Source organism: Diceros bicornis, chromosome 7 (assembly GCF_020826845.1).
Source record: "Diceros bicornis minor isolate mBicDic1 chromosome 7, mDicBic1.mat.cur, whole genome shotgun sequence".
NCBI lineage: Eukaryota > Metazoa > Chordata > Mammalia > Perissodactyla > Rhinocerotidae > Diceros > Diceros bicornis.
In genome coordinates this window covers 72,927,733-72,953,443 of record NC_080746.1, presented here as the reverse complement: position 1 = coordinate 72,953,443, position 25,711 = coordinate 72,927,733, and the positions used below count along the sequence as shown (strand labels likewise).

The 25,711-nt window shown below is 42.6% G+C and overlaps 1 protein-coding gene across 3 annotated transcripts; it reads right to left on the bottom strand.

Annotated features, from left to right (window-relative positions):
• Positions 1-18,173: 18,173 nt before the first annotated feature.
• Positions 18,174-25,052, bottom strand: LOC131408900 (calcitonin gene-related peptide 2-like). Of its 3 annotated transcripts, XM_058546041.1 has the most exons (7): positions 24,847-25,052; positions 23,233-24,005; positions 22,066-22,160; positions 21,144-21,281; positions 20,837-20,920; positions 18,920-19,104; positions 18,174-18,337 (listed from the first exon to the last, which is right to left on the bottom strand). In XM_058546041.1, exons 3-6 carry the CDS (start codon positions 22,149-22,151, stop codon positions 18,945-18,947), a joined length of 468 nt encoding a protein of 155 aa, XP_058402024.1. In that variant the 5' UTR covers positions 22,152-22,160; positions 23,233-24,005; positions 24,847-25,052; the 3' UTR covers positions 18,174-18,337; positions 18,920-18,944. The 3 variants fall into 3 exon arrangements, with proteins under 3 accessions (XP_058402024.1, XP_058402023.1, XP_058402026.1); XM_058546040.1 differs by lacking the exon at positions 24,847-25,052 and having other exon boundaries at positions 23,233-24,211; XM_058546043.1 differs by lacking the exons at positions 20,837-20,920; positions 24,847-25,052 and having other exon boundaries at positions 23,233-24,204.
• Positions 25,053-25,711: the final 659 nt, after the last annotated feature.

Below are 25,711 nucleotides of genomic sequence, written 5' to 3'. Positions count from 1 at the left end.
GATTATACAACATTATGGACATATATAATACCACTTAAAAATGGTTAAGATGATAAATTTTATGTTGTGTGTATTTTACCACAATGAAAACATCGGGAGGAAAAAAGGGACAATGACTGCTGTTAGGTGTTAAAGAAGAGTTATCACTGATCTGAGTCTCTTTGGTGTAAAAGGCAGGATTAAACTATTTGGATACAAAAACAAAAAACACAACAAAAGTTGCTTCTCGAGCAAGTCTCTGTTTTATATCTTCATCTAAGGGGTTGGATTTAGATGCCTCTCCCTGTCCCTGACCCTTTTTGATCCCTGACCTCCTCTCTTTCCAAGCTCAGTGCACAATTCCCTAAGTTCTCCTTACTGTGCAGTCTCAAAAAGGTACACTTAACTCTAATAGCTTGTATAAGGGATCCGTGCATCACTCTTTTATGTAAAACTCAGGTATTAAGTTATTAGCATCCTCCACTTGCTAAGTGCTGTGTGAGGCACTCTGGAGAATACAAAGAAAAAATAGATCAACAACCCCTGCCTTTAAGATACTTAGAATGTAAGAGAGGAGACAAAGATGTTAACCAACTATACTACCATGTATTCCAGGCTATAATCAAAATGCTGTAAACCTTACTGCTGGAAGTGTGGTCTTCAGTCCAGCAGCATTGGCATCATCAGAGAGTTTATAAGAATTGCAGACTCTCTGGCCCCAGCCCAGAGCTACTGAAATAGAATCTATATTTTAGCATAATGTGCACATGAGTCACCTGGGGATGCCAACGCTGCTGGTGCATGGATCACACTTTTGAGATGTGAGGTTGTAGAACACAAAGGAAGGGATAATTCTGTCTAGCTGAGTGAGGGGTGAGAGTGTCACTGAGAGCATCACAGAGGGAGTGACATATGCACTGGGCAAGCAAAGACAGAGAAGACTTTGCTGAGCAGATAGGAAGAGAGAACAGGTGGATGGGCAGTCCAGGCAGAGGGGATAACACAAATAAAGACATAGGGGCATGAACAGTATATTTGGAGAATGGTAAGCAGTAGTTGTATTGGAAAAATGGATGAAGAGAAGTTGAAAATATAGGCTAGGACCATACTGTGAAAAATATTTTATGCTATGTCAAAGACTATAGACAATAGGAATTCAAGAAGTTCTTTGAGTAGAGGAGCAACAAGATCATTTCTGTCTCATTTAAATGAAGACAGTAGACTGAATGGGAGAAAGCCAAACCACAGCAAGAAGCCAGGAGGAAGTTATTGCAGTAATCCAGGCATGAAATAAATAATGGCTGGAACTAAGGCAATCATTGTGGGGATGTACGTTCTTTCAAACTGCTAAATTTGTGCTGATTTGTCACGCAGCAATAGATAAAAAACACAGATTTTAGCACCTGGAAGTGGGACCATGCTGTAACAAGTACCTAAGAATGTAAGAGCAGTTGTGGAACCTGAGACTAGGCAGCGGCTGGAAGAGTTTTGAACAGCATTCGTGAAAAAGTTCTAATTGCCTTGAAGACTTTAGTAGAAATCGGGACATTAAGGACACTGCTGGTGAGGACTCAGAAGGAAGAGGGGAACATGTTACTGGGAGCTGGGGAAGGGAAATCTCCGTTATGTAAGGAAAGAAACTTAGCAAAATTGCCTCCTCTAGTTATGTGAAAGGAGAAGTAAGTAATGACTTTAGATTGTAGAGCTAAGATTTCCAAGCAAAGTGTTGAAAGTGCCACCTGGTTTCTTCTTGTTTGTAGTAAATGTGAGAGAGAGAGAGAAATCGAGAGAACTCTTGAAATTCTTGAACAAAAAGGAACAAAGACCTACAGATTTTGAAAAATCTCAGTGTCTCTAGATGGCAAAAGATGCTAAAATTAAGAGATTCACTATTAGGAAAACATGCTCTAGGGGCCGGCCCTGTGGCTTAGCGGTTAAGTGTGCGTGCTCCGCTACTGGCAGCCCAGGTTCGGATCCCAGGCACGCACTGACGCACTGCTTCTCCAGCCATGCTGAGGCCGCGGCCCACGTGCAACAACTAGAAGGGTGTGCAGCTATGACGTACAATTATCTGCTGGGGCTTTGCGGGAAAAAAAAAAGGAGGAGGATTGGCAATAGATGTTAGCTCAGAGCCAGTCTTCCTCAGCAAATAGAGGAGGATTAGCATGGATGTTAGCTCAGGGCTGATCTTCCTCACGAAAAAAAAAAAATGCTCTAGAGAAAAGGGTGAGATCATTATTATACAGCATTTTGCTGAAACCTCAGGAAGATCAAAAGATCTAGTATTCAGTCACACTAAAGATCCTTTGAAGAGATTCAGAGTGTGCCTCCTAGATCCTTTCAGTCAAGTCAGAGGGTCTCTGAGAGACTTAAGAGCATTGTCCCTCAGGTATTTCAGCCAAGGATAGAGAAGGGATTATTTTGAAAAGATCTGTGGGTGTGGCTTTTGTCTAATGGAGCAATTCCCTGTGAAATCCATGGAAGACCCACAAGGTTCTTGAAAAAGATTGCTTCAGCAGAAACACTGCCATCTCAGACTAAAAGGGACAAGAAATGTACAAAATTAAATAAGGCTATTAGACCCCCAAAATTCTACTAGTTAGAAGCATACTGATAAAACCACACAGCTGCAGACATATGTAATCTTTCATGAAAAAGAAAGGATGATTCACAGGGAGCCAGGGAGGATTGTTCTCAGGCCTTGAAACCTAATCAAGAGACATTTGTCCAGTGTATTTTAGAATTACCATGGACCAATTACTCTTTTTTGCCTTCTGTTTCCTGCCTCTTTTGAGCGAGAATGTCTATAGCTGTGACCCCACGTCTGTCCCATCACTGTGTGTTGCGTTTGTTAGGCGCTGTTTCTTTAGTTTCACAGGTCCCCATATGGAGAGTAATTGCCCCAGGAGTTGTACTTAATGGATTACACGCAGGAGACTCATCTACACTTGGAATCGACTTTGATGAAATTTTGGATATTGAGGTGATGGAATGAGGCTCTTGGAACCTTGAAAGACAGTGAATAGACTTTGCCTGTGGACAGGGCATGAATCATTGGGAATCAGAGATGGACTCTTCTAGACAGAATTCTAAGATAGCCCCCAAGATTCCAACTCCCTAGGTACCCCACTGCATAATCCCTTCCACTTGACTAGGGGCAGGACTTATAAATATGATGGATGTCACTCTCATGATTAGGTTATCTTAGATGGCAAATTAAAGGGATTCTACACATGTAATTAAAATCCTAAATTCATTGATTTTGTGTTATTCAAAAGTGAGATTATCATGGGTGAGATTGACTTAATTAGGTGAAAATGCTTAAAAGAAAAACTGGATCTTTTCTGAAGAGATATATTCCTCTGCTGGCCTTGAAGAAGCAAGCTACCATGAGTTCTATGGATTCGGGGAAATAAATTCTGCTAACAACCACGTGAGCTTAGAAGAGGACACCGAGCCTCAGACGAGACTGCGGCCCGGGTCTGTGGCTTGAATTCAGCCTTGTGAGACCCTGAGCAGAGGACCTAGCTAAGCAAAACCTGGATTTCTGACCCATGGAAACTGTGAGGTAATAAATAAATGTATGGTGTCTTAAGCCAGTAAGTGTGTGGTAATTTATTACGCAGCAATATATACATAACACAGCTGGAACTAACCAAAGACTGTGGGATTTGAAAAGTGAGATAAAGATTCATGGAAAACTTCAGAGAGATGACTTGGCCCACACGTCACATGAACCAATTACTTGAGTGTAATATATATATAATCTACTACAGCTTCTGTTTTTCTCTTTCTCTGGAGAACCCTGACTGATAGACCTGTTTTCATGTGTACCTGCACTTTTCCACTTTATATTCACTCAGAGGCTTGGCCATTGACCATCTGCTTACCACAGATGGCTCCCCTTTGATCTTATTTGTTTTTATTAAAAAAAATATTAGTCTTTTAAATCATATTGAAAAACAAAATTGGAGTTAGAAACCATTGTTACGGTTATACCAGTTTTTATAATTGTCCATATATATACCCTTATTGAAATCTTTATTTCTTCATATGGCATTGAGTTATTGTCCAGTGTCCTTTTATTCCTCTCTTTGAGCATTTCTTGAAGGGCAGGGCTAGTGGTAATGAACTCCCTCAGCTTTTGTTTATCTGGGTATGTCTTAATTTCTGTTTCATTTTTGAAGGACGGTTTTGCCACTATCGGATTCTTGGTTGACAGTTTTTTGTTAAAGCAATTTTTATATGTTGTCCCATTGTCTTCTGAGCTCCAAAGTTTCTGATGAGAAATCTGATATTCTTTTTGAATATCCCTTGTATGTGACAAGTTGCTTCTCTCTTATTGCTTTAAAATTTCTTTCTTTGTCTTTGGCATTCAAACATTTGATTATAATGTGTCTTGGTATGGGTCTCTTGAATTCATCTTAGTTGGAATTCATTGGGCTTCTTGGCTGTGTTGTCTTTCATCACATTTGGGAAATTTTCCACCATTATTTCTTCAAATATTCTCTCTGCCCCTTGCTTCTCTCTCTTCTCCTTCTGGGACTCCCACAGTGTGTGTGTTGGTCTGCTTGATGGTTTCCCACAGGTTCCATAGGCTCTGCTCACTTTTCTTCAGTCTTTTCTTTCTGTTCTTCAATCTCAATAATTTCCATTTTCATATCTTCAAGTTCACTTATTTTTTCTTCTGCCTGCTCAAATGCCTTTGAATCCCTCTAGTGAATTTTTCATTTCAGTTATTGTACTTTTCAGCTCCTCAATTTTTTTTAGGCTTTCTGTCTCTTTATTGATATTTCCATTTTGTTCATACATTGTTTTCTTGATTTTCTCCACAACTTCCTTTAGTTCTTTGAGCATCTTTAAGACAGTTTTTAAAAAGTCTTTGTCTAGTAGATCTGCCATCAGGTCTTTTTCAGGGACAGTTTGTTTTATTTGCTTCCTTTGAGTGGGCAGTACCTCTTGTTTCTTTGTATGCCTCATAATTTTTTGTTGAAACTAGACAGTTGAATCTAATAATGTGGAAAATTTGGAAAACAGAGTCTCCTCCTTCTCCAAGGCTGGCTGTATTTGTGTTATTGTTGTTTGTTGTTTTTGTTATTTTGATTACTGTAGGCTGTCTCTGTGCCAAGGATCACCTTAGGTGTAAATTTAAGGTCTTCTCAGGTCTGTTCTAAGCCTTTCCCAGGGATGCACAATCACTTTCTTATTTTCTCTTATATTTAGCTTTTTTTGAATATCCTAGTGTTTAACATCTGGCTCCCAAAAGGGGGGAAAGAGAAAAATGAATTGGTGGAAAAAAAGGTGCTGACCCATTAAATCCTCTGGAATTAACTTCAACTAGAAAGGGGAGTGGCTTGAAACAATGAGGGAAGGTATAGCAAGAATGGCTGCCTGTCTATGAATGTGCTGTCAGTGATCAGAAGCAGCAATCAGAGCACATATCCCTGATATTTGGAGAACAGTCTCCTTTTAGCCCACTCTGGCTCCCACAAGCTGTATGCAAACCCCTTCAGGAACATCTGCACAGCTGCCATCCATGAGGCTAATGTGGGGGGATACAGGGTAATTGCTATTGTGATAAGAGCTGAAATTGACCAAAATTAACTGCAGTTTACCAACCAAGCCTTCTCCTGGATATTGTAGTGGTTGTCCAGGTGGGGAGATGATTCCTGGTGGTTCCTGTTCCACCATCTTCCCAGAATCCTTTCCCACACTTTGGTCTCAATATAAATACCAAGATCTTACCAAAACTTACAAGGCTCTCTAAATCTTACCCAGTGGTTCTTACCCTTTGTTGTAAAAACTGAGTAATTATGTTTTTTTAAAAGACTGATAATCAAACCCCATCCCAAAAGTCTAATTTTAGCCTCATCTCTTCCCACTTTATCTTTTACTCTGTCTCCAACTCTACTATACTCTCTGTTTCTTAAACAGGCTTTATAGCTGTGTGTGATAAATATTTAAAAACTGGTAGCTCTCTGGAAAGAAAAGACCTGATTTGTAGTGTTTGTAAAATTCCACTGTGTAAATCCACCCAACATGTCTGGTTTCAAGCTACCTGTAAGATATGGCTGAACACAGAGTTGGGAAGAGATGCTAACAGTGGCTTGCATGAGTTGGTATAAGCAGGCTCCATCATGCCATTGATACTATGACTGTGCCCCTGGTCTCTATGCCTGAATGCCCCTTAATCTCCCCAACCCTCCCTCCACCACCACCTTTCAATCTTCAGATCTCTAATTAAAGTTTCTTTCTTAAGGGAGGTCTTTCCCTAGTTGCTGGGGGTAGCCTACATCTTTGTTACATATACCTATGCCTCATTGTACATTCTGGTTATTAGTCATATTTTATGTTAATGTTTGATATCAATCTTTTCTATTCATCCACCAATGAGAGTAGGGACCATGTGTTTCCTGTTCACCACTGTATCGCCACTGTGTTAGCTGGGGCCTGCCATGACACAAAACTATAGACTGGGTGGCTTACACAACACACATTTATTTTCTTACAATTCTGTAGGCTGGAAGTTGGAGGTCAGAGTGCCAGTGTCGTCAGGTTCATGTGAAATTTCTCATCCTGGCTTGCAGACAGCAACCTTGTCATTGTATGCTCACATGATGCAGAGAGAAGGTGGTGGTGGTGGAGGGTGGGGAGAGCACCAACTCTGCAGTATCTCATCATAAAAGGATGCTAATCCCATGGGATGAGGACCCCACCCTCATGACCTCATCTAAACCTAATTATTTCCCAAAGACCCCATCTACAAATACCATCATGTTGGGGATTGGGGCTTCAACATTTGAGGTTAGATGAGGTTGAATTACTCTTGGGAATCACCTCATGGATTTCATAGCTGCCTTGCAGACATGCCCACCCAGTATTCCTTGGCAGCTCTCCAGGTCTGGTGTATGTGGGACTGCTTTCTCATTTCTCTAGGGTTCTGTGGAGTTGCCTTTGCATTCCTGGGTCATGCCCTGGGCCCAACCTTCATGAGATGGATAGACAAATAGCTTTAGTGATCCTGCCCTGACATGGCCTCACCACTTCTCCTTTTCAAATCCTCAGCTCTGGCCCCTGGATGTTATGCCATTTCCAGAGATCCATAAGTAAATGAAGAGGCAGCTTTCCAGCAAAGGTTATCTTCCTTGCCGATGCTCTGGAAGGGATCTGGCTATTTCACAAGCTGTGTGTCATCCAACTACCACCTTACAAGGTCATTTCACACTCAGTTTTAAAGCTCCTACCATTCTTCATGGGATCTTCAGTAACTTCCTGTATCTGGATAGAAGGACCAATAGTTCTCGTTGCAGAGGAGAAATAATTGAGTAGACCTGGATCCAGTGACTGATGAGCTCATTCAGGCTCTTATTGTTTCTTCCTTCCCCAGTTGCTTTGTTCATCTGACAGAATCCTGTTCATTTTTAGAGATGTGATATGATATCACATTCCCAGGAAAGCTTTTCTATCTGGATTAGCTTAGAATACAGCCTCCTGTGATACTCAGAGTATACCACTTATCAAAATGGGTTCTAGTTGCCTCCTTCCTTTGTGTTACAAATGCTTGGTGAGTACCTACTATAATGATTCTATGTTAAGTGTTACAATGGAGAGCAAAATGGATGCAGTCACTGTGTGAATGGAACTTTCAGTCTAAGGGGGAGTAGACGTTAATCAAATATTCCCACTAATAAATGTATAAACTAAAACTGAAATGGTGAGCTGAAGGAAAGGTACATCCATGATTTGAGATCAAATAAGAAAGAATTATAACCTAGACTCGGGGGTGGTCATCGGGTAAGGCTTCCCTGAGGAAACAATGCTTAGCCAAGATCTAAAAGATGAGTAACTTATCTGAGAATAAAAAAGAAACAGGGATTCTGGAACAAGGAAACAGCATGTGGAAAGGCCCTGTAGTAGGAAGAACATGCAGATTCTGACAAACAGAAAGAATGCCAGTGTAAGTGAAGCTCAGAGTGAGAGGGAGAGCATGGTGAAAATTGTGGCTGGAACAAAAGTCAGATGCCACACCATACATAGCTTTGTGGACTATATTTAGGGTTTTGTACAAGACCTGGCCATTGTTGGCTACATTTAAGTAGGCAAGAAACCATTCATACGACTTTCCTAGATCTACAGATGAGCCAAGCTCTCCAGGAAATCTCAAAACTACCCCTCTTTATGGAAACAATCTTATCATTGTCCTGGCAAGCCTGAGTGGGAAAGATGAAATCCAGATTTATAGCACTTGGCTCAGGGCCCTACCAGCCACAAGGGCAAGACAGTTGTTAGCTCTACCAATCACTTATATGCAACAGCTGCTACAGGAATATCCATAAAAGTTTCACCAAGTGCAGAAATATATGAGGATCTAAATAATTGAAGAGGCTTCTCCTCTACCCCAGATACATTCTTGAGAATGAGTAGATAATTGCCTAGGAAGGATCCAGCTAATGAGATGGCTCACAGAAAACCACATTCATCCACAGACTTCATAGCAAAGAAAATATGATTTGCTGTAAATCCCCAACAATTAATACCCAGTCCTTGCTTCAGAGGTGTGGTCTCAGTCACAGCAATTCTCCCTGGAAAGTCTGCCCAAGAGTGAATCTCTTGAGAACCAAGTGAATCAGAGAGAAGAGAAAGTGAATTCTGCTCACTATTGGAGGAATTTTCTAAGAGTCAGAGTGATCCAAAGATAGAATGAGCTACCCAAGGAGATAGTGACCTCATATTTTAAAAGTAAACTCGAAGATGACTTGGGGGATGTTATAAAGTAGATTCAAGCATGTGAGTTGGTCTACATGGTCTTAAAGGTTTCTTCCCACCATGGAAATCTTAGAGGTATAAAGAATGATGTGAAACAGTAGCTGTAAGTTGGAGAGAAATGAGACATGAGAGAGAAAGAGGCTGCTGGTAAAAAGCGCTCAATAATGAGGAAGAACACAAGGACTTAATTTTTTTTGGAAGGGAAGCAGCTTCTGCTGTTGTACCTAATCTGGTCAGGGCTTGGGAACCAGGGGGAGGAGATCTGACAATGCATCCTTTCTGGGAACTGTGGCTTCCAGCTTGAAGTCAGGTCTGCTCATCTAGCCAAATTCCTCGAATGCACTTTCCAGATTTTGAGATTAAAGTAGAGTAATCATAGTTTGGATGGATATTAGTTATCTATTGCTGTGTAGCTAATTACCTAAAAACTTAACAGCTCAGATGAATAAATATTTATTATGTCACATAGAGGGTAGGCTATCTGGGAGAGGCTCAGCTGGATGGTTCTGGCTCAGAGTGTCTCTTGAGGTTGCAGCACAGCTCTCAGCTAGGCCTGCAGTCATTCCAGGCTCAAGTGGGGCTGGAGAATCCACTTCTAAGCTCACTTATTTGGTTGTTAACAGGCCTTCATTCCTCGCTGGCTATTGGCCAGAGACCCATGGACCCATGGATCCGTAGCCTACTTGAGTAGCATCATGACATGGTATCTGGCTTGCCACAGAAGAAATGATTCAGAAGGGAGAGATATGTGAGCAGGTGATTGAAATAGTGCCCCAAAAGGCAACAGGATTCATATCTAGAATATATTAAGATCTCTTACAGCTCAATAATAAGAAGGTAAGTTGCCCAATTAAAAATGAGCTAAATAGGGGAACAGGAATATCACAAAAGGAGATAAACAAATGGCCAATAAGCATATGAGAAGATACTCTATCACTAGTCATTAGGGAAATAAAATTTAAAACTCACAGTGAGAATCTGATATAGAATCATAAGAATGACTAAAGTTATAAAGGCTGAAAATACGAAGCATTGTCAAAATTATATGGAGCAAGTTGAATGATCATACATTTTTGCTGGGAGTGTAAAATGGCATAGCCATTTGTAAATTGGCATAGTCAATTTAGTTATACAGACATCCACCATACAATTTCTGGCTATTTATCCAAGAGAAATGACTTCCACTCTTCATAGAAACACTTGAATGTTAATAAGATTGTCATACATAATAACCAAAACTGGAAACGATACATGTGTCCATCCAACAAATTTTGGTATACAATGGAATGCTACTTAACTCTTTTTCCCCAATCATTTAGAATAAATACCCAATTAATCCCTCAAATAATTATGTACCAATATATGCAACAATATAAATAAATCTCCAAAACATTGTGCTGAGTGAAAGTAGCTAGATAGAAGAGAGTACATACTATCTATCTATGAAAAAATGAATCTGCAGTGATAGAAATCACTTCAGTGATTGTGTGGGATAGGTCTTTGGGGGATATTGACTTCAAAGCAGCATGGGGAACATTCTGGGATGATGGAAATAGTCTATGCAGTTTTTTTGTGGTAATTGTTACAAGGGTTATATGGCATACTATTGGTAAAACTCATTGAAATATAAAGTATATAATTTTATATTTATAGCTTATTAAAGTTGTTTATAAAGGTAATAAAAAATTAAAAGTATGTAAACTAAAAAGTTTTAGAATGCAGGGATTAGTTCACAGAAACAAAATAGTATTTGGAAACTTCATTGCCCTCTCAGTCTTTGCAAGATCAACTACAAGACAAAAATAATGTATATGAATAATGTAATTAATCACTTGAATTTCATATCCATAGACATATAAGTAGAGATATAAATATTTTAACCTCAAGGAAACACTTTTTTCTGATATTTTAAAGATATTTTGGGGAGAAGATCACATACTAATCCCCATAGAAAAAATCTCAATAATTTTCCCAAGTAAAAAAATTATAAAGATCATTTTGTCAAACCTCGATACAAAAAACCTGGAACTGAATAACTGAAGTATAATTTTAAAACCTATTTTAAATCTAGAAATACTCTTCTTAATAATTTTTGAGTCAAAGTGAAAATCAAAACAAAAATTATAGACTATTTAAAAAACGAGATCATTATATCTCATAATATGGCACATGGTTAAAGATGAACTTAGAGATCAATATCAGAGCCTTACATAGTTTCATAATTTATTTATAACTCAAAAAGTATTTATTGAGGGTCTCGCATGTTCTAGGAATTTTTCTAGGCTCCTGAGATATAGCCAAAGATACATGTGTCTTCCTTCAAAGAGTTACATGCTAGTGGAAGGAAATAGATAAAAAAGGAAAATAAGTAAATTTCAGATAGTGATAAGTTCTTTGGATAAAATAAAGCTGAATAAGGCAGACAGAGAGTGATCATAGAAGGGGTGCCATTTTGTATATAGTGGTCAGGGAAGCCCTCTCGGAGAAGATGACATTTCCGCAGAGTTCTGAAGGAAAGGAGGGAGGCAGTCACGCAGACACGCAGGGAACAGCATTCTAGGGAAAAAAAAAAAATAAGTGCAAAGACCCTGAGGAAGCTGGGAGTGGAGCAAGCAATGGATTAATTGGCAGAAAGAGAGATCAGAGGAATGATGAGGGGTCAGATTGTAGTACTTCTTAGGCTACCATATGACTTTAACTTTTATTCGAGTGGATGGGGAGCCTGTGGAAGGTTTTGAGCAGAGGATAGACACAATATGACTTGTGTTTTAGACGAGTCACTTTAGAATTATCTATACAGCAAAAAGGGTAAGAAGAGATCAGTTGGGGTGATGGGGACTTGGGTCAGGGTGGAATCAGTGGAGGTGGGGAAGAAGTGGCTAAATACAAGTCATCAAGAAAAAGAGAATATAAGCAATTTGATTTAATCATTCAACTCAGAAATCTGGAAAGAGACCAGCTAAACAAATTTTTCAACGGTCATCTCAGAGAAAGGAATTCAATGAGCAGGGAAGAAATTAGTGAATTAGAAACCAGGAAGATAGTAGAATTGAAAAATAAATATTAAAGCTAGTGCTTTGAAAAGTCCAATAAAATAGAATTTTTGGTAAAGTGAGTAAGCAAAAAGAAAAGAAAAAATACAGATACACCACATCCAGAATGAAAACAAAGATATAACCTCAAATATGGATATTCTAAATTATGAAAAAGTTCAACTTGCTAATGCATGCAACAATTTTTAAATTAACAAGTTTCACAAAAATATATGTGTCAAGAATAGATAGAATAAAATAAATAGAATCACAGTAGAGTAGAACAACCATGGCAGAAATTGAAAACCTTGTTAAGAACTGTGTTATAAAAGGAACTCTGTGAGAAAGTTTTATGGGTGAATTATATCAAGCATAAGGCACAGATAGTTTCCATGCTATTGGCACTGATCTAAAACATAGAAAAATTTCAAAAGTTTGCCAACCCATTTGAAAGCATTGGCATAGCCCCAATTCTAAACTTAATAAAGGTACAAAATCCTAAATAAATCCAAGTAAATTCAATTTGGAAGTATATTTTAATGCCTATCTTCTGACCAAGTGGAGTTTATCAAGAAGCAGTGCAGTGATTTAAGAGAGCAGATTCTAGAGTCAGATAGCCTAGGAACAAGTTTGTATCTTGAGATGGATCTAATAGGTGTATGCCTTTGGTCAACCTGTTTAATCTCTCTGTGTCTCAGTTTCCTCATCTATAAAATGGGGCTTTTGACAGTATCTACCTTTATCCAGTTGTTATAAAGATTAAAAGAGTTAATATCTGTAATGCACTTACTAACATTCCTAGCACGTAGTAAGCACTCAAAAATATTATCTGTTGGGTCCGGCCTGGTGGCGCAAGCAGTTCAGTGCGCGCGCTCCACTGGGGCAGCTCGGGGTTCGCCGGTTTGGATCCCGGGCATGCACTGACGCACTGCTTGGCAAGCCACGCTGTGGCGGCGTCCCATATAAAGTGGAGGACAATGGGCACGGATGTTAGCCCAGGGCCAGTCTTCCTCAGCAAAAAAAGAGGAGGATTGGCGGATCACAAAAAAAAAAAATTATCTGTTAATATTAGTTTCTACTTTTTGAAATGTACTACTCATATTAATAAAAGGAGAAAACCCATAAGATAATCTTGTTAGATAACAAAGGATATTTTGATAAAACTTAATATCTCTTTATGATTTTTAAAAATCTGTTAGTACACAATAAGAAGAAAGATTATTCTTCTAATATGTATTCTTGAATATAGAAGAAGTTCTACTTGTTAGAATAAGAACAAAAATATGAAATAAGATTTACTGTTATTTACAGATAAGACAATTATCTACCTGGAAAGCCCAATGCAAGTCAAAATCCAACAGGATTTTTTTAAAATTGACAATTATCCTAACTTCCATCTAGAAGAATAAATGTGTGAAAACTGTCAAGAGCATTTTGAAAAAAAGAAAAGTATGAGGTGCCTTTGCCCTCTAGTTATTAAACTGTGTTACTGGTACATAAACACATCAATAGACAAGAAATGAAAGGCCAGAAGATGATCAGCATATGATAAGGGTGGTGTTTCAAATCATTGTGGGATGTCTTGGTTTATTTAATAAATGGGACAAGTAGACATAATCTGATCAGTAATAAAATCTATCACCCCTTTGTGAGTGTAACCATTGTATGGTTTCGGAAATTCATCACATTGTCAGAGATATTTGCAGAGCCAACTTGAACCATGCACCAGGGAGATGATACCAGAAGCCCATGGCTTATTGAAAAGAGTATATTAATTCTCTAAAAACAATTCTTGATATATGTATTTCTCCTTGTAGTTCTGTCAGTTGTTTTACATAAATTGAGGCCATATTATTGAGTGTACATGTGTTCATAATAAATGTATCTTCCTGCTTAATTATTCCTTTTTCTAGTACATCACACATTTCTTTTCCCATAAGATTTTTTTTGCCTTGATTTCTATTTTGACTATATATTAAGAAGTTACCTCAACTTATTTTTATTCATATTTGTATTTTATAACTTTATAACCCTTTTTTTAAATCTATTCTGAATCTTATGCTCATAATGTTTCTCTTGTGGAAAAGACATTGCTGGATTCTTTAAAAAATGCAACACGACAGTCTTTGTCTTTGGTGACTTTAACTTATGATGATTTTAAAGCATGTGTTATGCCATTTTTCTTCACATGATGCATTTACTATACATTTTTGTGGTCTTTTTTCTCCTTTCCATTGACTAAAACAGATTCTCTTTTGCTAGGTTAAAAGTTATGCATTCTTTTAAAATTCTATGGAGGTTGCCATAACTTAAAAAAGACCTATACTTATATGCATTTATTCCTATTAAACATGAATATAATAAACATCCATATATACCACTACCCAGCTTAGAAAATAAAACCTTAGGAAACAAAACCTTGGTAGAAGATGCCTGTATACCCCTCTTCATAACATCTTCCCTCCTTCTCAACATTAACACTTTTTTGGATCTGGTGTTTATAATCCCTACGTATGACTGTATATTTTTTTCTACATACATATGTAATCCTAAATTTTACATAGTCTTGTTCTGCATGTTTTAAACTCAAATGGTATCATCTAATATGTACTCTTTGCAACTTGCTTCATTTTGCACTCAACATTATATGTGAGATTTATCCAAAGTTGATACATATATTTATATTCAGTGCTATGTTATGTATCATACATATCCATTACATAAATAAACTACAATTAGCTTATTAAGGTATATATTATCCAGTTTCAGTAGTAGGAGGCTGGAATGGACTCAAAATGAACATTCTTTACGATGATTTTAAGAAGACAAAATGAAAATGGTAACCAAAATGAAGTAGTAAAAAGAAACAAGTGAATTTGACAAATTGGCCATTTAGCAAATTGGCCTAGAGCCCAAAATCTCAATAAGAAGAAAAAACAAGCTGTGGTAGCAAAAATAATTCCATTTACTAATGCCCCTTATTAGTCTGATTGGGTAGCCATAACAGAATTCCACAGCCTGGATGTCTTAAAAAAACAAAAATTTATTTTCTCTCAGTTCTGGATGCTGAAAGTCCAAGATCAAGGGGAAGTCAGGGATGGTGTCTGGTGAGGGCTCGTCTCCTGGCTTGGCAGTTGGCTATCTTCTTACTGTGTCCTCATCTGTCCTCTTCTCTGTGTGTGCTCAGAAAGAGAGAGAGATCTCTGGTGTCTCTTCCTCTTCTTATGATGACACCAGTCCTGTCAGATTAAGACCCCATACTTATGACCTCATTTAACCTCAACTGTCACCCTAAAGGCCCTATTTCCAAATACTGTCATATTGGGTGTTAGAGTGTCAACACATGAGTATAGGGAGGACACAGTGATTCAGTCCATAACACTCTCAAATTGTATATACCACTTAGCTATTGCCACAAAATGCTACATAGAAACAAACTCAAAATGTCATGGCTTACAACAACAAATATTTATTTTTCTTGCTCATGGGTCTGTAGTAGGATTATATATGATCTCAGCTGGAGTTGGCTATGTGTGGATCCAGGCTACAGGACAGGGTTAGGTTCACAGGCCTCATTTTGGAGTCAAGGCTAGTAGATCAATGGATACCTAAGGCATGTTCTTTTCAGGGTGATGACGGAAGCACAAGAGTACAAAACCCAACCACATAAATGTGTTTCAAGACTCTGCTTTCACCGTGTCTACCAATATCCCATCAGCCAAAACAAGTCACTTAGCCAAGTTCAAAGTCAATGAGCAGAGAAATCAGTTTCACCCACCATGACACCATAGGAGGTTGAAACTATATAATACTACCATGGCATAGTGAAGAATTGGGAGCAGTAATTTAATCAGACACAGCTCTGAGTGTTCAGCTCTGAGAGTTCAGGGTGAGCCTTAATTGGCACTAAAAGACATTCTTTTCCTGCAATGGCCCATGTAGATTGTGAGTATTAAATATTGATGCTGTAGCAATACCAAAAGTCTCTGTCATTCCATGTTGTGCTTTGATTGCGTTATGCACTCCTTACGTCTGTTCTTAGAGTTCTGAGCCAAGACACCCTATTTTTGTTTTGAGGGTTCGAATTAATCACACTCGTTCACTATGTGAGCTCTGAGTCAATTGAGAAATATCCAGAGTTCTGGTGGGAATTTAGTACAGTGTTAGCTCTTTTATTGGTGAACCTGCCTTGGATCCCAGACTAAAAGGGTCTTCTCACTACTTCCCCTCCTGATTTGAACTTAACCTACCTAGTCATAGGCATCACTCCTAGAGAGCACCCTGCCCATCTTCTTTGTTTACTGCATGGAAAGAAGAAGAAAAGCTGGTCAGATTAATCCAGGGAAGGAGAAAGACAGAGTCAGAAGTGTGTTCAAACTGAAGAAATAGTCCTTGTGGAGGCCTTAAGGCAGGAAACAGAGTCACTGATAACCAGTGGCCATTGCAGAAATCTCCAGGCACTTGAGGGATTCACTATCCAGGTGATGTAATTGCTGAAGGTGAAGACCCTTGGGCAATTTAGCCAGAAGAAAATTGGGCCTAGAGGGAACCTGAGAGTTGGCCAAACATAAAAGGGAAGATGACTTAATGCCATTCATTCACTCATTCATTCAGTAAATATTTACTGAGTGCTACCTTATACCAGGCACACTGTTCACTGTTTGGCGTGTTGGGGATAGAGCAATTAATAATATATCCATGTCCCTGTCCATGTGGAGCTTACATTCTTGATGGGGTGGGTTTACAAACAATAAACAAAATAAATAAGCAAAATATATACTATGATAGAAAGTAACAAGTGGTAAGAAGAAAAAAATAACGAAGAGAGTTAGGGTGCGTAGGTGGGGTGGGGTAGGGTACAGTTTCAGAAAGGATAGCCAGGATAGGTGACATTTGAGCAATCTGGAGGAAATGGGGCCCTGGGGATAGAGCATTCTGCACAGAGGTACTGGCAAGTGCAAACACTTGAGGAGGGTGGTGCTGGGGATGAAGGTTGAGGGACAGTAAGAATGCCAGTGTGTGAGAAAGCAGTAGGACATGAGTCCGGGTGGCTAATGGGGTGGTGGTGAGAGGACAGGAAGGGAAGATCAACTTGTAAGCAATTGCAGTGCCCCAGGTGTTTATTCCATAAGATGGGGAGTCAATGGAGTATTTTGCACATAGGGGAGATGTGGTCTGATCTACCTTTTACAGCAAAGGTTGGGCTACTGTGTTGGGTACAGACTAAATGCGACCAAGGGTCATAATTCTCTGTGCTCCTGCAGAAATAACTAGAGGCAGTAGGTAGAAGGGGATGACTTTTCTACCTAAATAACCCCACTTCACTGACCGTCCAGCAGTGTAACTGGCTGCCAGTCACCCTGGGAGTTGCAGTCAGCAGCTTGTCACTGGCAGTCCCAGCAGAATATAGGGATGTTGATGCTGGGAAATTCCTACCTCAAATAAGGCATCAGACTTATGACATCCCAGATTCCTTCCAATACTGAGCATCTCTGATTACATAGCGTGCGTCCTCAATCTCCCCCAGTTAGAATATCAGCTCCATGAATGCAGGGAGTTTTGTCTGGTCTGTTCATTGCTATATTCTCACTGCCTCAATAGTGTCAAGCATATAGCAGACACTCAGTTAGTGCTTGTTAAATGTATGAATGTCTGTTAAACTCATTGCAAGACCTTGAACAATGCACTTTTCTTCTGTGCACCTCGAAGAATAAAACAGTTGGAATGGATGGCACCTGATGACCTTCCAGGTCTGCCAGCCTGTGATCCCATTTCAAACTCTGAGCCAATTTTTCTAAAGGGCTTTGCAGGCTAAGGGGTGTATGAAGGGGTGTTCATGGGGAGGAGAGGCAGGGATGGGTAAGGGCAAAGCCGAGTCAAGGAGAAGTGCAGGGATATCCTCTGGGGCTGGGGACCAGGGCACTCTCTGAAAGTAAATGTGAATTGTCTCTTTGAGATGCACAGGGTTCTGATTGTAATATGGGATGTTTCCCTAGAAACTGAGGCTACAGGACACTGAGGACCCATCGCGAGCATGTTGTCTTTGCCTCATTCGAGTCAGCCTGGTCAACAAAGTGTTCACAGGTCCCTGAGGCTGTCCTGGGAAAAACAGCATAAATAGCAGCAGGAACCCCTTTTAAGTGTATCAAAAATACATTTTTTATCTTGAAGTTCGCAAATGACAATATTCTTTAAGCAAAGAGTTCCATCGAGGCACAGCATTACTATATCCCCAGACACACACGAGGCAGCAAGTTCACGTCTCCCTGAGGTTTAGCAGAAGCTGCCAACATTGATGGGTGGGCTGATGGGGCCCAGATCTGATACTAGATAAGCCAACAGACATGCCGTCATATTTATTGAATACAAATCTAATATAAAAAGATACACACTAGGTAACCACAATGATTTTATTCTGCATTTAGCTTTAGTTTATTTCAAACAAAAACGAGTGACTTCAGTATCTAGAAGCATGCATATAGGTGTGTCTTCCATGCACCCTGTCCTACAAGTTGTTTTCACTACAAATTAAAGGAAGTAGAGTTTAGCTTCATGGTGATCTAGGAGAAAGAAAAAATAATAGCTACAATTTAGTTACTTATTAAATGTGAGGCTATTGACATCTATTATGTCATTTACTCTTTCTATTAACGCTAGCAGGTAAATACTATTGTTACCTTCATTTACAGATGGAGAAACTAAGGCTCAGGGAGAGTGGCCCATGGTCATACAGCTAGTAGAGGGCAAACACAGTATTTTAACCCAAGTGTATGCTCTGAATTCAGATGTTCATGACACTGTACTGTATACTTCAAAAAGATAATGTTATTGCCTTTCAAACTCAAGTGCTAGAATAATCACGATTATAACTACAGGGAATAGTGTTTTAAATTTAAAAAATCTATATTTCCTGGCAGATGATCTCAGTGTCACAGGGAGACGCTGGAAAAACAGAGAGAGATGAACCCAAATTCTAGTAGTTTCAGCTATTGGGACTCTCTGTTCTTTCGCCAGACACTGGAGTGGGCATCTTCTCCTGTGGATTTTTTACCCATATGGGCCCAAGGAGGGTTAAAGTGTGGACAGCACCCCTGCAATACCCGGCCATCCATCCTCCCATCTGACAGTACGAGGGCGGTCACCTTCTTCCTGGAGTCATTTCACTCCTCAGGCCTGAACATCCCTGCGGCGCCGGCCAAAGGCATTGGAGCCCACATTGGTCGGCACGAAGTTGCTCTTCACCACACCCCCAGATCTGCTCAGCAAGCCTGCCAGCCGATGGATCACGCAGATGGCAGTGTTGCAGGATCTCTTCTGAGCAGTAAGGCTGATTTGCAGGATGGAGAAAAGGAGAAGGCCTGTCAGTGAGAAGTTGAGGGCAGGAGCCTGCCCCATGGGACATTTGTGGTAAAATTACTGCTCTGAGAGTCACCAATGAAACTTAAGGGTTTTTCCTAAACACAAATCACAGCAGAATCATAAGGCATTAGCGAAAACGGCATGATCACTCCCTGTAGAAATTCCCAGAGGTGCCAGAAAACCCAAAGATGGCGCTGAGAAACTGGCCATGGGAAAAAGAGCTATAACAGCCAATCTTTCTCGTATAAATAAACTGAAAATCAACCAGGCATATGAAACTGGAGAGAATTATGGTACCACACCCAACTCCATTCTTAAAGACTGTCTAGAAGCTACATCCCATTCACTGGTACCAAGTACTCCTTCTTAGGAAAAGGAAAATTCCCCTGTCTTACCTGGAAGAGACAGAGAGGTGCCAGCATCAAGTCATGGATGTGCTTATCTGCTCATTAGTCCTCCTGTTCTCACTACTTGAGGTTGGTCAGAGAGACCACCCACCATGCCCTGAATCCGGCTACCTGAGGCTAAGGCTACTTCTAAGACAGGTGTTCCTGAAGCCATGAAGCCTGAGACCTGGACCAGAGCAACAACCACCACAATTTAGTCTTTGTAGAAATATACTTTTATTGCCCAATGACAGGCACATTCAGAAGCAAGACTAAGAATCCCCTCAGGGACTCAAAGGGTGGCCCCCTTCCCTCTGATCTCTTCCTGGGTGATTCTCTTCTGGCCTGTAGGTCCTGCTCTCTCTCCTCAAATCTGAGGTTCCAGACATTCACTGCCACAAAGAAAGCCATTGATACCAGCGCGAAGAGCAAGCAGAGAGGACTGCACGCATCAAGTTATGGGAAGGAAGCAAGAAAGGAAATTAGAAAGGAGAGGGAGGGGCTGAGTAGGCATCCTGGGGCATGCCAATGTGAGGGCTGTGGTCTCTCTCCAACCCTCTGGCCATGACCCTTTCCTTGCCACACACTTCAAATCCTATTGTAGCTTAGGGGAACATATGAAACTTGTTGAGGTCCTGTGTGTTTTTGCCAGGCACGTAGGTACTCAGATTACCACACTGCTTAGCTCTGGGGCTGTCCAGGCTGCAGGGAAAAGACATGCCAAATGGTACCATGCACTGGGTCTGCCCCGTGGCTGTCACACAGAAGGTTAGACGAGGGAGGGGTCAATTTGAGTGGGGGCAGGAGGGGCAGGCAGGAGGGCAGCTCACACATCGTCCATTAGGAGAACTCAGAGGTTTGCTGAGCCAGAGCGGTGTGGGGAAGGGCTGTGGTGGAGAAGCTGGGGCCTTTTCTGGCCTTCCACAAACTGCTCAGTCCTTCACGCTCTGCAGAGAGGGTCTCAGGGCGGATGCAGGTGCAACACGTGCCTCTATCCGGGCAATGCTGGGGCCAGGCCAGGGGCTGCCTTGTCTCCAAGCTCAGGGTGCACAGGGAGGGAGGGCTGGGAAGGGTGCCTGGCCCCTGACAACAGGCACATCTCCACAGATCCTACACATCTCAAGACCCCAGACCTACCTCAGACACTGCTCTACCCGACTCCACCCTCTGCAAGGCCTTTGGCTTCACCTTGCAAATGTGCAATGAAGGCGCCTTGCAGGTGAGAAAGAACATCATATGCAGGTTAACTAGGAGGAGTCTAATTTCCAGAATTTCCTGAGATATATGGGGTCCATCTGCTGCCCTCACACTTACCAGTCCTCACTCTTCCAGTGCTCGGAGGTCTCCTTAGTAGGGCAAGACGAATTCCCAGAGTGAAGGATTCCACACCTTTCCCAACTGCTTTCGGAAATGGATCTTTTTACATGTGGTCTAACCATAGTCTCTCCACCTGACCTCTGTCTTCAGTGGAGCCTGAGAACAGCTGGGCCCCAGGCTGGGTGAACGAACAGCCTGCTGGCCTCCCGTCCAGCTGTGTTCTCTCCTACGTCTTGGGATATGCCTTCTTGGTCATGACAGGAGGGAGGGGATGCCCTGTGCTGGGCAGGGTGGGGAGTCTCACCTGGAGCCCTCTGTCTCCTGCTCCAGCTCCAGCTCTCTGGCCTTCATTTGCACATAGTCCTTCACCAGCGCAGCCAGTAGGAGGCAAGTTTCCTCCTCAGTGAGTATAGCACGGTCTGGGTGGCTCTCCAAGGCAGACCTGGAGAAGGAAAGGAAACCCAATACAGGCTCAGTCACCTGCCTGCCCCCTCCTGGATAAGCAGCCAGGACCCCTGGGTTCTGCAGCTTCTCCTGAGGATGTGGCCTCCCCAGCTCCCAGTGGACAGGGCAGGAGGCCGCTTTCCTTCCAAAAATGCTGCTTTACCAGAAGCCAGGCACTGGTGTGAATTTGAAGTGGTTTACTGAAACTGGATCATCCAGGCTTGTGAAAGCTGATGGTTAGATTTTCAGGAATTTTATGAGCTTAGTGTTAAACACATGCATTATTTAAAAACTTACATTATTATAAAACTTACAATCAGTTTGAATATGAAAAAAGTTTAAGTTTAATAAATGTAATTTGTATGAAGGTGAGAAATCAGATTAAAAGGTCACATATCCGATTTAATAACAAATTTATTGGCAAAGTAGTTAGCACATTAGGATGCAATTCACTTCTCAAATTATGGTTGAATTAGATAAATCAGTTTACTACAGATGCAAATGTTCGTTACAGGGCAAGGAAAGCATTCTGTGACGCTCAATAAGGTATATGAATTTTATAATAAAGAGTATTGTATATCTTATTTCTATTTGTAAATTGTGTGTGACACATCTTTATATCATAAAAAGTTTATAATAAACTTATAGCAGGTTTACATACATACATTTTTTCCCCCAGAGAGCCAGATGTTAAATTATCAGCACACCAAAATTCAGAGCATGAAATTGTTTGATCTGAGGGGCAGTGGGAGGGGAGTGCGCTCCTAGCAGGGCTGTCTTACCTGAATGGTGCTGTCTGGAGGATGCCCGCCTGGTACAGGACCAAGATGCTGAGAAGCAGGAAGGCGGAGAACTTCCAGAAGCCCATGACGCCTCTCTGCAAGGGAAGAATGACATCACCACCTGCGGCAGTTGGAAGTTCTCTGAGCCCACAGACCTGGGCTCCAGTCCTGCCTCTGCCTGTGACCCCCTGGCTTCCTGGCTTCAGGCTGGTCATGTCATTTCCCTTCACACTTGTTTCCTCATCAGCAAAGTGGATGGAAGGTCCAGTGAGCCTGCAGCAGGCAGGTTTAGCACAGTGGGAAGAGCATCCTAGCAGGACCACTGAGTGAGGAGGTCTCAGTCTATAGCACCTTCTCCGCCAACCCTACACACTCTCACATACACCTATTGCCCAGATCTCCATTGAGGACAGTCTCAGAGTACCCTGTCACCACAGCTGCTCTCACAAACAACTCAGAGCTGTCCTCCCTGTGTCGGGCTTTTACTCACACCTGGTGATCTGTGTGGGAGAAGGTAAGTGGAGTAGGAATATCTCTGAGGTGGGGATCTCTGAGAAACTGAAGAACCAAATTCTTAGAGCTCAGCTGCTCTGCACTTTGGCATAGAGTCCCCTATAAGAACCAACCTTAGCAGAGTGGTAAATTGGAACCCAAGACTTAAACTGGGGGAAAAAGCTCCCAGAACTCACAACTAGGGCTTACGTTTAATGGCTGCCTGCCCCTCAGTGGTTGTGTCTTGTCGCAGCTCACTTGCGCTCGCCCAGGTTGCTAATTGTGATTTCCCATGGGACGACTAGGAACCAGACGGGATTTGCGAGCGCGGTTTGCAGAAAGCGACTCTTGCCTCCTGCTCTGCGCGCGGTGCCTGGGGAGCTAAAGCATCCTGAGATTGGACTAAGCATGGGTCCAGCGGGAGACAGTGAGACTGGAGCCCGCCTCCGCGCAGGAGGAGTAGAGCAGGGTGTCCCAGAATTGAGACTGTCCAGTCTTACCTGGAGCAGGAGCGCGGAATGAATCGCGGACTAATAGAGATTGTGTGAAGAAGAGACAGAGAAAAGTGGACAGAGACTCTGAGATGGGCTAGGAAATCAGCCAAGAGAAAGACTAATGGAGAGAGAGGGAGAGAAAAACAGAATCACACAGCTAAGCAGAAATCTCGGGGCTCACCTGGCAGCAAGTAGAGGGTAGCTTGGAGCAGCGACTGTGGCAGTGGCAGCAGCTTTGGCATCAGGTGATGACACTGTCGAAGTAGCGATAATGCCTGAGCTGGTCAGTGGCTCTGATGCCTCCCAGCACCGGTTGCTGCTCTTATGCCGCAGCTCTGGGTCTGGGGGGAGCCAGGAGCTCGGCGCAACCAATTAGGGGGAGGATCCCGCGCCCCAACGGATTGTGTCACCACTTGCGTCCAAAACCTGGGGCATCCAGCAGGACCATCCTGCTTGTATTTGCATTGAGGTCACTGATGGAAGGGGAGGGGAGGTGATCAAGGAGAAACACCCTTCAAGTGAGCAGGAATTTGAGGACAGTTTGACATGATGGTAAATTTCGCCTGTTCAGTTCCGTTCAGTTCCGCCTGTTCAGTTCCGGTTTTCAACACGAGCCCCACTCCATCCCCAGGTTTGCGGTCTTGTAGAGCAGGGTCCAGAACTGCAGGGACTCCCGGCTCCCCCAGTCTGACCCTAGACCCCCATGCGTGTGAGCCATGGAGGGCTAATGCGCAGTCGTTAATTCTGGACCCAGGCAACCTGTCTGATTCGGGCATCTGGAATCACCCACAGAGGAGCAGGGCTTCTGGGAAGCACGAGATGGAGGTGAGAGCAAGAACTTTGTCAGACCTGAACTCAATTCCAGCTGCGCTAATTCCAGGCGGTAGGGTCACGAGCAAGTAACTTCTCAGCGCCTCACCGTAGTCATCTTTGAAATGGGGACCCTATTCCTGTCTTGAATAAATGTTGTGATTAGTAGCCATGTGCCTGGCCCCCAGCTAGATAGGGATCTAGAAGAGCTTCCTAGCCCACATAGGGGATTCTGTAAGATCGCGGTCCATCCTTTCCGAACCCCCACCTTGTGTGGCTTCCTGGACTCATGCTGGATGGTCTGTCACGTGGGTAGGAGGAGACATACGACCTGCTGGGCCTCAGCGGGGAGGTGCAAGGCACGCAGACGGTCCCCAGCCTCCAAGCAGCCCCTAGCCCTCCCCCTTCCTTCCGCCCCCACCCCCACTCCCCACCCTGCCATCCATCACGTATCACTAGTCCGCCTGCCGGAGCCATTTGCCCAACTGACTTCTGCTGCTTTGCGCCAAGACATCCCAGTGGCGGGCGATTCCGGCCCTGCACCCGCGTCCCCCGCGCTTGAGCCCTCCACTAGAGATCAGGGCAGGCTCGACGCTGCTGAAGAGTCCCTGCCGAGACTAACGCTCACACTCACTTCCAGCCACACGCTTCCACACACACAAACTCATATCTGTGCGAAACATGTGCCCACTCCCCCAAAGCACAGGCACTCACAAAACGACACTGGCACTCAGGGGCATCTGCCCGGGTTCACTCTCAGTCGCGCCCGAAGCGTGCCTCCGAGTCTCTTGTGGGATCGCACGCACACACCGGCATGATGATGATCTGCGCGCACCGTATCTGCAATCACTCTCAACGATAAGCGTGCTCCATAACATCAAATTATGCAGAACCTCGACCCTCTCACACCCTGCACAAACGGATTTCAGGACCCCTCCGCCAGAGCTTTCTGCTCCAAGCCTGCCTGCAAGGTCCGAGGTCTTACTTGCCGCCCTCAGCGGGTAGAGTGCAGAGAAAGAAGCTTCGCACTGTCTCCCGGATCTTCGGCTCTGAGCGCTCATTCAAGATCCGCCGCAGGCTGTACAGATCCTCCCAGCGCGGCAAGCACAGCCCCGGCATCGGGGTGGGGGACAGGCAACGACCCCAGCTAGATGGTTCTCTCAAAGTAGAAACTAGCCCCAGCGGTGCCGTGAGTGACCCGAGCCACCGGTCCACGCCCCAGTCCTCAGTCCCCAGGAGCCTCAGCATTTCCTAGCACACACCTGCCCCGCGGCACGTCTCTTCCTATTCCACTTGGTGGCCTCCGGGCTGGGGGACACCTAACTTCCAAGATGCCCTTATTCAACTTTTCTCCGTCTTGACTCCTGGGGCTGCACTGCCGGAAGGGAATAAAAGCTCGGGGCGGGGGAAGTGGGGGTCTGAAACTCGCTCTGGCAGGGCAGACTGGCGGGGTGGCGGTTTATTTGGCTTGGGAAGTCAATTCCCTCATCGAAGTTTTCAGGAATGAGGCAGGGAATTAAAGGTTACCCCTAGAATTCTTTCTAAAACTCGGGTAACCATTTTCCCTGAGCTTATCCCTCATTATCTAGTGAATCCAAGGAAGAATTTTAGACTTCCACATGCGCGGATCGCTTAGATTTCGGCCAGCTGTTCTTGAAACCTATCTGGGCTTCAGAACTAAACACAGCATGATCTAGCGAAAAGTCACTAAGGAAAATACTGATTTTAAAATAGTCGCTTGACTTTTTGGCTCTTGATTTTACAATCTTATTTCATAAGAGTCAGTTTTGAAACGATCTTTCTTGAAAAAAACATTTTACAACACTGATAAATTCTTACTTTAATTTTTA